The sequence below is a fragment of the Gekko japonicus genome, unplaced genomic scaffold, assembly GCF_001447785.1.
Source record: "Gekko japonicus isolate JY-2015 unplaced genomic scaffold, Gekko_japonicus_V1.1 scaffold1210, whole genome shotgun sequence".
Lineage (NCBI taxonomy): Eukaryota > Metazoa > Chordata > Lepidosauria > Squamata > Gekkonidae > Gekko > Gekko japonicus.
Window position 1 is genome coordinate 139,007 of NW_015168083.1, and position 14,331 is coordinate 153,337.

At 47.3% G+C, this 14,331-nt stretch overlaps 1 protein-coding gene across 1 annotated transcript; it reads left to right on the forward strand.

Annotated features, from left to right (window-relative positions):
* The first annotated feature begins 513 nt into the window (after positions 1-513).
* On the forward strand, positions 514-1,623 carry LOC107113375 (septin-7-like). Its single transcript, XM_015414700.1, has one exon. It carries the CDS (start codon positions 514-516, stop codon positions 1,621-1,623), a length of 1,110 nt encoding a protein of 369 aa, XP_015270186.1.
* The last annotated feature ends 12,708 nt before the right edge of the window (positions 1,624-14,331 follow it).

Here is a 14,331-nt window from a genome sequence, read left to right on the forward strand (position 1 = left end):
TGAGCGATCTGGGCTGCTCGGCTGCCTACCCCCCTTTTGGCTCGCGGACTGTCCTACCAAGGGTGGATTTTGTCCCCTGCGTCAGGTTGCCCGCCGCCAGCTGGCTGCTGCAGCCGATGCGTTCCCTCGAGAGTGGGGGGGAGGGGGCCGCCCGGGCTGGCAGGGTCTTTCGGAAGCGGGATGCCCGAATGACTACCGGGAACGGTCCCGCAGGGGTCTTTCCTCCTGGGAGAACGAGGAGCCACTGGGGGGGGGGGGGGGGGGGGCCGCCGGGGGGGGGGGGGGCGCTGGCGGCGACGGGCGCATGCGCGTTGCCGGGGCCGCGTAACGGATCGAACGGCTCCCGCCGCGGAAGCGTTTTGGCGCCTTTTGAAAAAATAGTTGCTCTCAATAGCAGCCATGGCCGTCGCCGGCGGCAGCCTGGCTCAGACTCCGGAAAGTTACGCGGGCTTTGCCAATCTCCCCAATCAAATTTACAGGAAGGCTGTGAAGAGAGGGTTTGAATTCACCCTCATGGTAGTGGGGGAGGCTGGACTGGGGAAGTCCACGCTGGTCAACTCCTTGTTCCTGACGGACGTCTATTCGCCAGAGTATCCAGGGCCTTCGCACAGAATTAAGAAGACTGTTCAGGTTGAACAGTCAACGGTTCTCATTAGAGAAGGGGGGGTTCAGCTGCTCCTGACAATAGTCGACACGCCAGGATTTGGGGATGCCCTGGATAATAGCAATTGCTGGCAGCCTGTCCTTGACTACGTTGACAGTCGGTTTGAAGACTGTCTCCTGGCAGAATCCCGTGTGAACAGGCGTCAGATGCCGGACAACAGGGTGCACTGTTGCTTATACTTCATCACTCCTTTAGGACATGGACTGAAACCCTTGGATGTTGAGTTTATGAAGCACCTACATGAAAAAGTGAATATCATCCCACTTATTGCCAAAGCGGACACACTGACTCCCGAAGAATGCCAACAGTTTAAAAGACAGGTCATGAAAGAAATTCAAGAGCACAGGATTAAAATATATGAATCCCCGGAAACGGATGATGAAGAAGAAAATAAGCTGGTTAAAAAGATAAAGGACCGGTTACCTCTTGCGGTAGTCGGTAGCAATACTATCATTGAAGTCAACGGTAAGAGACTTCGGGGAAGGCGGTATCCTTGGGGAACTGCAGAAGTTGAAAACGATGAGCACTGTGACTTCACGGTTCTCAGGAACATGTTGATAAGAACTCACATGCAAGACTTGAAGGATATCACTAACAATGTCCACTATGAGAACTACAGGAGCAGGAAATTGGCGGCTGTTGCATACAGTGGAGTGGACAATAAGAAAAACAAAGGGCAGTTGACAAAATTTGACACAGGTGAAGGCATGAGCCCTCTGGCACAAATGGAAGAACGGAAAGAGCAGGCGGCAAAGATGAAGAAAATGGAGATGGACAAGGAGCAGGTCTTTGAAGTGAAGTTCAAAGAAAAAGAACACAGACTGAAGGACTCTGAAGTGGAGCTCCAGCGGCGGCATGAGCAAATTAAAAAGAACCTGGAGGCCCAACACAAAGAACTGGATGAAAAACGCCGCCAGTTTGAGGAGGAGAAAGCACACTGGGAAGCCCAGCAACGATAGAATTCTTCCAGAACTTTGTAAAAGAACAAGAAGAAAGGGAAGCTATTTTAAATCCACTTACTGACCACCAGTTATGTATTAGTTGCCAATATTCCAGCCTGGACATCAGTGTGTGTTGGATCTGCTTGACCAAAGTTGCACCAGTTTGTGTTAAATTTATGTTAAATTGTTAATGTTAAATGGTTAAATCTATGGATTTAACAGCATGAGGGGGGAAAACTTGTTTGTTTTTAATTTTGATGGCAATTGAGATGACCTGCATTGTTGGTGTTGCGTGCTTAGGAAGGGAAACAGCTCAAGTGCACTTTTAAAAAATAAAGTTACCTTAATGCAAAAAAAAAAAAAAAGATTGAGGGGACTTAAAAAACAAACACACTTAATTTTAAGTTAAACAGGACAATATGTTATGTTGACCTCTTGACAAGAATGAAACTAAGTAAAAAATCATTTAAAATCTAGAAATTTTTCTCCCTCTCCCAAAATACTAGAACTCGAGGGCATTCAGTAAAGCTGATGGGCAGTAGGTTCAGGATGGACAAAAGGAAACACTACTTTACACAGTAGAAAGTTTGAGTCCAGTGGCACCTTTAAGACCAATGAAGTTTAATTCTGGGAATAAGCTTTTGTATGCATGCACACTTCTTCAGATACATTGAAACAGACCTATTCAAACCTTACGTATATGTCCTGTACATATATGTCCTATATGTAAGACTAGAAGAGGTCTGTTTCAGTGTCTCTGAAGAAGTGCTCGTACATGAAAGATTATACCCAGTATTAAACGTTGTTATTTTTAATGGTGCCACTGGACTCAAACTTTGTTCTGCTGCTTCAGACCAACACAGCTACCCACCTGAATCAACTTTACACAGAGAACAATTAAAATGTGGAATTTGCTGCCAAGAGGATGCAGTGATGGCTACAGGAATAAACAACTTGCAAAGAAAATTAGATAGATTCATGGAGGAGAAGTCTATTAATGGCTACTAGCTGTGGTGACTGAGGGGAACTCCACATTCAGAAGCACTAAGCCTTTGAATCCCAGAGCCAGGAGGCAACACAGGGGAAGGCCTCAGCCTCTATGCCATGTTGTTGGCCCTGCAGAGGAACTGGTTGGCCACTGTGTGAGACAGGATATTAGACTAGGTGGATCATTGGGAAGGGACTGTGCTGCCAGGGGCCATTAGAAGCATTTGTACGTTGGCTGCAACTAACAGAGATTTCTGTTTTGTTTGTAAAGTGTTTCTGTAAAGCTTAATACTCAGTAGCTGACTTTATTCCCTCTCATCTCACAAGGGGTGTGTGTGTGTTGGATGGTCAGGTTTTAGGGTTACTGGCCTCCAGGTGGTGACTGGAGATCTTCTGCTGTTACAACTGATCTCCAGGTGACAGAGACCAATTCACCTGGAGGAAATGGCTGCTTTGGAAGGTGGACTCTATAGCATTCTACCCCATCAAAGTCTCTCCGTCCACAAACCCCACCCTCCTCAGTCTCCACCCTCAAAATCTCCAGGTATTTTCCAGCCTGGAACCGGCAACCCTAAAATTAAAACTGATCAGTTCCCCTGGAGAAAATGGCTGTTTTGGAAGGTCAACTGTAGGCCATTATACCCCACTGAGGTTCTGCCCTTCCCCAAACCCCTCTCTTCCTTGGCTCCACCACCAAAAGCCCAAAGTATTTTCCAGCTCAAAGCCCTCTCAACCTTTTCTCTGCCTTGGTCTACCTGTGCCTCAGCATGAGGCAATCAAATGGGCTGAAGGCATCATCAGCTTCTTAACCTTGCCCTAGATAAAAACTCTCAGCCAGTGTTTTAAAAGTACACCTGGGAGAAAGATGGCAGCTGTACCTGTTTATGGCTGCTTTGGGTGTGGATATACATTGACGGCACTCTGTGTCATTCTGCCTCCGAAGGCTGTCTCAGCTAAGCCAAACTTGTCCATTTTAAATTGCTCAATAAAGGCGACTGCACAAATGCTTGTGTGGCTGACCTCCGGCTGCCTTTCACATCAAAAGTGGTAGCTCCATGATTCCCTTCCCTCCATCCCAGTAACATACGTGGAACATAAGGGCTGTACGACATCTCAAAATACAGGACTGGAGAGAAACACTGAAACCAATGACTGGCAGATGAACCAATATCCTTATTTAGTTAACTTTTGGACCCATTTCTACGTCAGGTTGCTTTCATTTTGCCCAGTCTCTGTCACTGCACCCATCCATACCTCCTTTGTACTCATTTGGTTGACTGCTTGTGCCTGATAGCTGCTAACCATGACACGTCCCTGTCAATCCTTCCCCAAGGTCAGGGGTGGCCAAACTTGCTTCATGTAAGAACCACATAGAGTAAATATCAGATGCTTGAGAGCTGCAAGGTGACTTCAGAGGAAGAGGTGGGTTGGGGGGGGAGTGGCCTGAAAGTGACATCACAGGAAGGGGTGGGGTTTGGTGCAGGATGTGACATCATCAGAAGGGGCGGAGCTTAGGGAGTGACATCACAAAGTGCTAGAGAGTTGCCTGTCAGTCCCACCTGCCATTTCAGTCATGAGGATAAGACATGTGATGTGAGAAAGCAACAATGGACACCCCTTCAACTTAAGAAAGAGGAGAAAAGTCTGCTGAGCCCCAGAGCAGAAACCAGAATGCCCTCTTTGTCCACATCCATTTCCTAATCCAGGGTGAGGGGGTTTTAAGGCAAGGGATGTTCAGAGGTGGTTGGGTGGGTTCATGGCAGCAGTTCTGTATTCATCTCACCGACATTAACTGGGGAGAGGCGTGAGGCTATTGAATGGCTGAGTCTATCCCATCACCTTTGCTGATGCATGTGGGATGGCTGCCTGGTGGTCCATAGGGAGACAAGAGAGACATGGGGATGCGTGGCATAGTGTAATAGAGAAGCTACTTTATCTATGATTGTGTGCCCTTTGAAAACGAGGTTAATGAGAATCATAGAGGGAAGGGATCTCCACAGTCATCTAGTCCAACTCCCTGCACAGTGCAGGAAATTCACAACTACCTCCCCCCTACACACCCCAGTGACTGCTGTTCCACGCCCAGCCAGAAGATGACATAAAAACTTCCAGGATCCCTGGCCAAACTGGCCTGGCGAAAAATTGCTTCCTGACCCTAAAGTGGTGATCAGCATTTCCCTGTGCTTGTAGATGGGGCTGAGAGAGCTCTTTTGAGGACTGCTATTGAGAGAACAGCGCTGAAAGAACTTGTGATTGACCCAAGGTCACACCAGCAGCTGTGAATGGAGGAGTGGAGAATCAAACCTGTTTCTCCCAGATTAGAGTCTGTACACTTAACCACTACACCAAGAATGCAAATGTACAGTGCATATTGTTGTGATCAGCTTGATTAGAGCAGAGGGGAAATGCTTAGTGGCAGAAAATTAGCATCTGTAGTGAGATAAGAATCCTAGGTCCTGATTCAACCCTGAGGGTTCCATTGTTGTGAATGAACTCAAGTTCAGCAAACTCCCATTGTAATTTCCCCTTGAAATTTCTTTGTTAGAGAATGGACACTTTTAGATCAGCAGTGGAATGACCTGGAAGATTAAAATGTTCGCCCACTGTTTTTTTGTTTTGTTTTTTGAGTGTTGCATATTTTCATCTCGGAATTTCTTGAAGACCCCTGTGAACTGCCTGCCTTGGGTCAACAAGGTTGGAGGCCTTCTCAGTAGTGGCCCCCATCCTGTGGAACCAGCTGCCCCAAAAGGTGCATTACTTGTGGGACCTCCTTAGGTTCCGCTGGGCATGCAAGGCTGCCAATTTGGTGTAGCAGTTAGGAGCGTAGACTCTGATCTGGGAAGACCGGGTTTGATTCCCTACTCCTCCACACACAGCTGCTGGTCTGACCTTGGGTCAATCATGGCTCTCTCAGAGCTGTTCTGTCAAGACCAGTTCTCAGGAGAGCTCTCTCAGCCCCACCTACCTCACAGGGTGTCTGTTGTGGGGAGGGGAAGGAAAAGGGATTGTAAACCGCTCTGAGACTCCTTTGGGTAGTGAAGGGCAGGGTATAAATCCAATCTCTTCTCTTCTTCTCTTTTTCACCTTTGGGTGATTGTGATCCAGCAGGCAGCTGGTATGTTTCACCTGTGTCTGCCCCATCCATGCATCCTACCCTCCTTGACAGTGGATAGATTTTGATGGGGATAGATTTTTAACTGTTTTATATTTTAAAGATAATTTATTGTATCTTTGTATTGTTTTCATTGGGGTATTTTAAATGCTTTTAGCTGCCTCAAGTCCCGTTTGGGGGAGAGGGAGCAGGATATAAATTTGATAGATAAATAAATGAATATCGGATTTATGTCCACTTACCCTTTGGCAGAGACTAACCGGTTTGTTCAATGTAGAACAAGTCTCTCTATGGTGCTACTGAACTCAAATCCGGCATCCAGCAGGCATCTTTAAAACAGAGAATGACCTTTGGACACCACCAGATGGCTCTGCAGAGTCTAGCTTGAATCGGCCTTTCACTACTTCACTAGCTTGATCGTGCCTTTCACTACCAATCCTTTCTTATGGCCTTTACTGTGAGGCTAAAGTAGACTGGATAGTAAGATTATTGTAAGACTAACAAAAATTAGAAACGAATGTTCCAATGGCCAATTTTAAAAAAAATCTTTTATGTCTAGTAATAATGTACATTGGCTCTGATTGTATCTTCTGGACTGAAACAGGAAGATACTATAATGGCCTTTTATTATTAGATCCAATTTATTGGATCAATTTATTATTACGGCTAAGATATAATATAAAAAATAATGAATTAAATGATCTCAACAGCAAAGGCGGCCTGATCACAAGTGGACCGTCTTCTTAAGTATCTTTGTAGCACATAGGCAGATTTTGTGTCCTTAAAACACCCGTTTACTTTTTCAAGAGCTTTCTCTCCCCGACCCGAGTAATACGCTATTTTCACGAAGGGCAAACTCATTTTGGAAATATCGTGGTATGGTAGACCACCAGAATAGAGGCTTTCTTTTGTCTGTTCTCCTTGGAACACTGTGTATAGATGTTTGCAGTGGGAGTCAAAAGTGGGTTTGTGGGATCAAGTTAGCGAAGGAAGATGTCAAGTGGCCACAAATATTAACCCTGTCGCATCGAGCACTTCAGCACAAATAACGCTTTGTCGAGCTCGATTCAACAGCAAAGGCAGTCAGATCACAAGTGGGCCGTCTTCTTATGTATCTTTGTAGCACATCACTACGTTTCACACACCCCTCTGGGGTAGGTTCGTTAGAAAGACTTGCTAGACCTTGAAATTTCTCAAAAAAACACAAATGCTTAAAGTAGATTGGGGGGGGGGTTGGGCTTTCTCAATGCAGCAAGGAGAGGCTGGAAGACGGTTATTCTCCATTCCCTTTCTTTGTGTTGTTGTTTTTTTAATTAAAACTTTATTGTGTTTTGGACAAAGGTGACTGAGCTCCGGTTCCCTGTTCACATTTAGTAAGCAATGCATAACTGAATCCCCCCCCCTTTTGTTGGAAAACTGTTGTCACCAATGCTCCCTCTAAGCTGTGGAGTCTTGTGAGCAAAAATTCTACTTTGTGAGCTACGGGCATTCAAGTTGAGAGAGAGCGATTTGGCTACTGCATAAATGAGTCTGCTCTGGAGCCCTCCTTCCCAAGCTGAGACAAAGGTTTGTGAGCCGGGGGCTAAAAAACTGTGAGCAAGCTCACACTAACTCAGAGGGAACACTGGTCACAGTTTCTGATGTATTTGAAGTGCCGTCGAGTTGCCTCTGACTTGTGGCCAACCTATGAATTAATGCACAGTTCTTGCAAACCGAGGGCTGTGGCTTCCTTGATTGAGTCCATCCATCTCATGTTGGGCCTTCCTCTTTTCCTACAGCCTTCGACATTTCCTAGCATGATTGTCTTTTCTACTGACCCTTGTCTTCTCGGGATCCATCAGCGCCATTGATTAGATGCCACCCTCTGTCAAGATGTCGACGTAGCAGTAGTCAGAAGCTGAAAGTCTGTCTTTATTTCTTTGCTTTTAGTTCTGAGGATACTTCCACTTTTCTGTATGTTGGGGGTCTCATGAGGGTTGTCAATTTCCGGGTGGCACCTGGAGATCTGGTCTGAAACATGCTATTGAAGTAGAGTTGCCAACTTCTAGGTGCTAGGTGGCGCTCTCCCACTATTACAACTGCTCTCCAGGCAACCAAGATCAGTTCCCCTGGAGAAAATGGCTGCTTTGGATGGTGGACTGGACTCTATGGCATTGTACCCTCCTGAGGTCCCTCCCCTACCCAAACCCTGCCATCCACAGGCTCCACCTCCCAAAATCTCCAGGTATTTCCCAACCCAGAGCTGGCAACCCTACATCTCACGTTCAGGGTCTGGGCAGTGGCGTCCCCTAAGTGGAGTTTCGCCCTTCTATTATATTCCGTAGGATGCCACTGAAAGACACAGAAGTGGAAATGCAGCTTTTGCTGTGCAGATCTGGCTCATGGTTTCACATCACATGCAAATCCATTTCGTAGACTTACAAGGCAATCCTGAATGGAGTTCTACCCTTCTGTGCCGGTTGACTACAATGGATTTAAGTCCAAACTAAACATTACTGGTTCTAAAGAGCTGCGTCCAGGTTCCCAAGCTGCCTTCCTGCATGACAACTGCCCTGGGGGTGTGGTGTCCAGCTCTGGGTTGGAAAATACCTGGGGAGGTCAGGTTTTGGGGATGGGAGGGATGTCAATGGGGTATTTTCCTCCAGATGAAAATACCAGCAGCCATTTTCTCCAGATGAACTAATTTCTCTCTCCTGGAGATCACCTGTAATCCCAGATTGGCAGCCATCACCTGGAGATGTAATCAAAAAAATACAAAAACTGTGAAATTAGAACCATGACAACTTTGACACTTCAGTATTTTCTTATTTTGCTTGTTAAATTCTTGTCTGTCTTTGAATGATAAATGGATAAATATTATTTATTCATTATTGTTGTGCTTAATGCAATTGTGGTTATACGTTGTTACGTTATGTGTTATAGATAATCAGATCTATGGATTTTGTTCTGTTGCCTCTTTGAGAAAGCTGAGAAGAAACAGAATTAAAGATTGACAGGTCCATCAGAGGCTGCATTAGAATGTCCACAAATCATCCGCAATTACTGGATTTGAAAGAACAAAGGACATAAGACTGTTTACTACGGCACAAGCACTTTAATGTGGAAAAGAACGTTTACAGGCACTTTCATGCATCATACGGATAGTTAACAACAGTCTACTGAAAATGATGATGAATTATTTATTGTGACTAAGATAGGTACCGGTACTGTTGTTGAGATATATGCACTATAATAAGGAAATACTGAAGTATCGAAGTAGTAATCGTTTGGTGTAGTGGTTAAGTGTGCGGGGTCTAATCTGGGAGAACCAGGTCTGATTCCCCACTCCTCCACTTGCAGCTGCTGGATGCCCTTGGGCAAGCCATAGTTCTGTCAGAGCTGTGCTTGAAAGAGCAGTCCTTGAAAGAGCTCTCTCAGCCCCACCTACCACATAGGGCGTCTGTTGTGGGGAGGGGAAAGGAAAGGAGTTCTGAGACTCTGAGTGAAGGGAGTGGTATAAATCCAATCTCCTCCTCCTCCTCCTCCTCTTCTTTTGGAGAGCCAGTTTGGTGTGGAGAGCCAGTTTGGTATAGTTTCATGTCGAGAGCCAGTTTGGTGTAGTGGTTAAGTGCGCGGACTCTAAACTGGGAGAACTGGGTTTGATTCCCCGCTCCTCCACTTGCACCTGGCTGGATGACCTTGGGCAAGCCATTGGTCTGATAAGAGCTGTTCTTGAAAAAGGGCAGTATCTGTCAAGAGCTCTCTCAGCCCCACCTGCCTCACACGGTGTCTGTTGTGAGGAGGAGAAGGGAAAGGAGTTTGTAAGCCGTTCTGAGACACCTTTGGGTAGTGAAGGGCAGGGTATAAATCCAATCTCTTCTTCTTCTTCTTCTTCATAGTTTTTGTATTTTTAAAAAATTATACCTTGTTCCCATGGATCTTTCTGGATTATACCACCTGAAGGTTGGTAACCGTCAGTGGGGGAGTTATTTCCCTGACTTCAAGCTGCTTCACACTGGAGTATCTGTGCACGTGGAGCAGCAAAATCAGGGAAATAACTTCCCCCAGCACAACTGGGGAGGGGGGAAGGTGGGAGCGCTCCCTCCCTCCAGGCTGCTGATCAGAGCCTGTTTGGGCTCCCCTTTATTATTGAAAAAGGTGTTCCCTACAGCTGCTGTGCGGCTGCGGAGAACATGGGTTGGGTCCAGGGAACCCAGACCCAGCTCTTAAAAAACAGCAATGTGTAACTTTGGCCCTCGGAAGGATGGAACTCTGTTTAGGGGGGGTCTTGTTAAATGTGTGTGTGCTGTTCCCCCTTCCGAACACAGATGTTTCTCTAAGCAGCGTTACGCAGTTCTGAATCGTTACCACGACTGACTGACTCACACACCTTCTTCGGCCGCCGGTTGCCCCTTGTTTTTATTCATTCGTTTTTATTTAATTACGTCCTTTATAATCCGACTTTCTCCCTTGGACTCAAGGCGGATGACACAGAGTGAGTCGATACAGTTATTTATTTATTTAGATTTTTAGGCCGCCCTTCCCTGCCAGCAGGGCTCAGGGCCGCTTACGACAAAGGTAAACACAGTGAAAAGAATTAAACTTAAATTAAAACCAGCAATAAAATACATAACACATATATCAACAAATAGACCAATCCATTCCAAGATGGCAGAAAAATTTCAGCTTCCGCAGGCCTCCCAGGGGGATTGGTTGCGGAGAATGGAGGGTGCCAGACTATGTGTTGTTCCGTCACTGTCCTCGACCAAATGCATGTGGAGCATCCCTGCCTTACATGCCCTGCGGAATTGGATTTCAGGGTCCCCCCCCTCCACTGTGGATTTCTCACTTCAGCCAGAATACCTCTTTGAGTGCAGCTAGATTCGAATCTGGCAGCACCTTAGAGACCGACAAGATGTTGGGGGTAGGGGTCATTTCATAGAAAAAGAGGTGCAGGAGCTCATTAGCATAACTCATTAGCATAATTTATTTGCATATGCCACACCCCCTGGCATCACCAGAAGTGTGTCAGAAGGCAACACCCACTGCTCAGGCTCCACTGGACTCTTTTGGATTGCTAGCTATGGGGGGGGACACATGCAGATCCTTGTGCTCCTCGTGGCCCGGGGCTGCTGGTAGCAGTGGGCAGGGCTTGTTGCATGTGCCCGCCCCCTGGGCTCTTTACTGCCGGAGCTCTGCTCCTGTGCGCTCCTGCAGGAAATGACCCCTGGTTGGGGGTATGAGCTTTCAAGGTTCAAAGCTCCCTCCGTCAAATGATAGGGTGGCCTGGGTCCCTTCTGGCCACTGGTCGTCTAGGGTTGCCAAGTCCGAGTTGGGAAATACTTGAATATTTGGGGGTGGAAACTGGGAAGAACAGGGGGTGGGGTCTGAGCAGGCCATAGTGCCAGAGTTTCCCCCCTCCAAAGTGGCCATTTTCTCCCGGGGAACTGATCGCTGTCATCTGGAGATCAGAGCATAATTCTGGGAGATCTCCAGGCCCCACCTGGAAGTTGGCAACCCTATAATCTTTTCCCGGATTGTGCCTCACTAACCATGCATTTTAAAGAACGCTTTCGAAGCCAGCCGCGCGCAGTAGACTTCGGTAGGAATCCTCATAGGACTGCACTGTAAAATACTGACGGCTCTATTAAATTAGCACGTTAAAATATTTATCTGAAAAGGAGAGAATAGTAAGAAAAATTCTGCGGAATTAACAGATTTAGATCTTTATTTATTTATTTTTAAAACCCACCAGTGTCTGCTTACGCTTGATAAAAAATACTTTCGGCGCCTTCCCTTTGATTGAAAGCAACAGCGCTCCGATTCAGAGCAATTATAATATGTGAATAAAACTCTGAGAGAGTGAAAAAAACGCTCTATCTTCTGTGATCACCGCTTTCTGTGTTTGTAATGGGCTTTTCACCATTGTTTCTGAATCTATTATTCCTCCCCCCCCCATTTGTGTTCCTTGAGACGTCATCCCGCCACAAGAATCCTTAAAACAGACTTAATAGTATAGTTCACAGCCATTATTGCCAAGGCTGTAACACAAATACTGCATTTATGTCTGAGGGGAGGGAAGAATACACACCAGATGTTAATTAGTGCATTTGTTTTTATTTTTTCCTCTACCTCAACAATCTGGCCTTGAGGGTTTGCATTATTCCTCTGTTCACTGTAAAGATCTTTGTTTCTTTCCAGAGTCTCTGGATCATAAACTGTGAAGACAATGAGTCAGATATTCGGGGGGAGGGGGGGAGAGGCAAAAACCTCAGAGAAACATTAAACCCTTTCTCCCGTCCATAGTATATATTAAGTAGAACATTTCGCAGCGCTTATTTATCCCAAGTGGGTTATTCCACTCCCTGTCTCTGGCATTGTTTATGAGCAAGATGGTTTTTCGGAGAAGTCGCGTTCATCGGAGGGCAGGCTTTGAGCTCGTGGGCTGGTTGTGCCGACACAGGGCCAGTGGGCTACTGTTAGGCCTCTCTCCTGAGGTAGATCAGGGTTAGGGTTGCCAGGTAACTGGTGGGGTATGGGGAACTTACCAGGTGCAGGAGAGAGGCCTAGCCGATGTTTCAGTGATGTGTCTACGTCACTTCCAATGTGACCCGGGAGTGACATCATGATGTCGGGCAACACTCTGGTATTGGGGCAAGTTGTTGTTGTTCAGTCGCACAGTCGAGTCCGACTCTTTACAACCCCATGGACCAGATCCCGCCAGGCCTTCCGTCTTCCGCCGTCCTCTGAAGTTGGCTCAACTTCATGTTCGTTGCATCGATGACACTGTCTAACCATCTCATCCTTTGCCGTCCCCGTCTTCTTTGACCTTCAATCTTTCCCAGCATCAGGGTCTTCTCCAGTGAGCGCTCCCTTCTCATTGGGTAGCCAAAGTATTTGAGCTTCAGTTTCATTATCTGGCCTTCCAGGGAACAGTCAGGGTTGATTTCTTTTAGGATTGACTGATTTGATCTTCTTGCAGTCCAAGGGACTCTCAAGAGTCTTCTCTAGCACCATAGTTCAAAAGAATCTATTCTTCAGCGCTCGGCCTTCCTTATAGTCCAACTCTCGCAGCCATACATGACTACTGGGAATACCATTGCTTTGACCATGTGGACTTTTGTTGGCAGGGTGATGTCTCTGCTTTTTATCATGCTGTTTAGGTTCGCCATCGTTTTCCTCCCAAGGAGCAGGCGTCTTTTAATTTCATGGCTGCTGTCACAGTCTGCGGTGATCTGGGATCTCAGGAACGTGAAGTCTGTTACTACTTCTACGACTTCCCCTTCTATTTGCCAAGGAGTGATGGGGCCGGATGCCATGATCTTAGTTTTTTTGATGTTGAGCTTCAAGCCCACCTTTGCGCTCTCCTCTTTTACCCTGAGCAAGAGGCTCTTAAGGTCCTCTTCACTTTCTGCCATTAGACTGGTATCGTCTGCATATCTGAGGTTGTTGATCTTTTCCCCACCAATCTCAATTGGGGCAAGTACTGTATGGTAAATTTGGCTTCTACCATAGAGTTTTTAGTCAAGTACGAGAGCATCACCCCAATGTCTCTGACGCGATGACGTCACTTCTGGGTCATGTTGGAAATGACATGGGCATGTCGATGAAACATTGGTTGGGACTCCCTCTTTTTCAGAGTAAGTTCCCCTGCTGGCCGGCTGATTGGCGGTGGGGCCTGGTGGTGGGGGGCCCAGCCTCCACCGTTGTCTGGCAACCCTACTTGGGATTCGATCTGAAACCTGCTTTTCACAACAACCTTGCTTCCCTTGTGGCTGGGACCCTTCTCCACAGCACTGAAGCGATGCTCCCTGTAGCTAGGGTTGCCAGCCTCAGGGCGGGGCCTGCCGTTCTCCCAGAATTACAACTGATTTCCAGACTTCAGAGAAGTTCCTCTGGGGGGAATGGCAGCTCCAGGGGGTGGACTCTATGGTATCACATTAGGGATTCCAGGTCTCCTACTATAGGTGGCCTTCCGCCATTCCCTCTTGTTGCCCGCCAGCACCCCTGAGCACTGGCAGGAGGAAATGGGGGAGAACAAGTGCATGTTGATGTAAAACCATAGAGTTTTTGTGAAATGCTAGAGTGTCCCCGATGTGACTTCATTTTTTTTTTTTACCAGACGTGATGTAAGCACACTAGTGTGATGCTGGTACGCCAGGTAGGGTTGCCAAGTCCATCTTCCACCCCCAGCGGGGGACATTGGGGGCGTTCCTGGAGGGGGCGGGGCATCCCCGACATGATGACGTCACGCTGGGGATGTCCACCGCTCGGCCCCCCCCCCCCCCCCCCCCCGCCCGTGTGCCAGATCTCCAGAAACGGCAGTTCCCTGCACTTAAAGGAGCCGGCATTTCCCCTTTAAGAGCACGACGCTGGAATTTCCCTGCAAGCTTGCGCTTGGGAGGAAACACGGGTTCCACACACTTAAAGGGAGAGAGATGGATGGCTTTTGGTTTTGGGGGCGGGGCTTCCCCCGCCGGCCATTTGGCCGGTGGCGGGTAGAACCCCCTCCCAAAACGGGGGACCCCTGGCAAACCGGGGGGTTTGGCAACCCTAACGCCAGGCCCTGCCCCCAGTTCCTCCTGGGCATTTGGCACTGTGGTCTAGCAACCCTACCTCACATCCTTGCTGAGGCTCTTCCCCTCCCC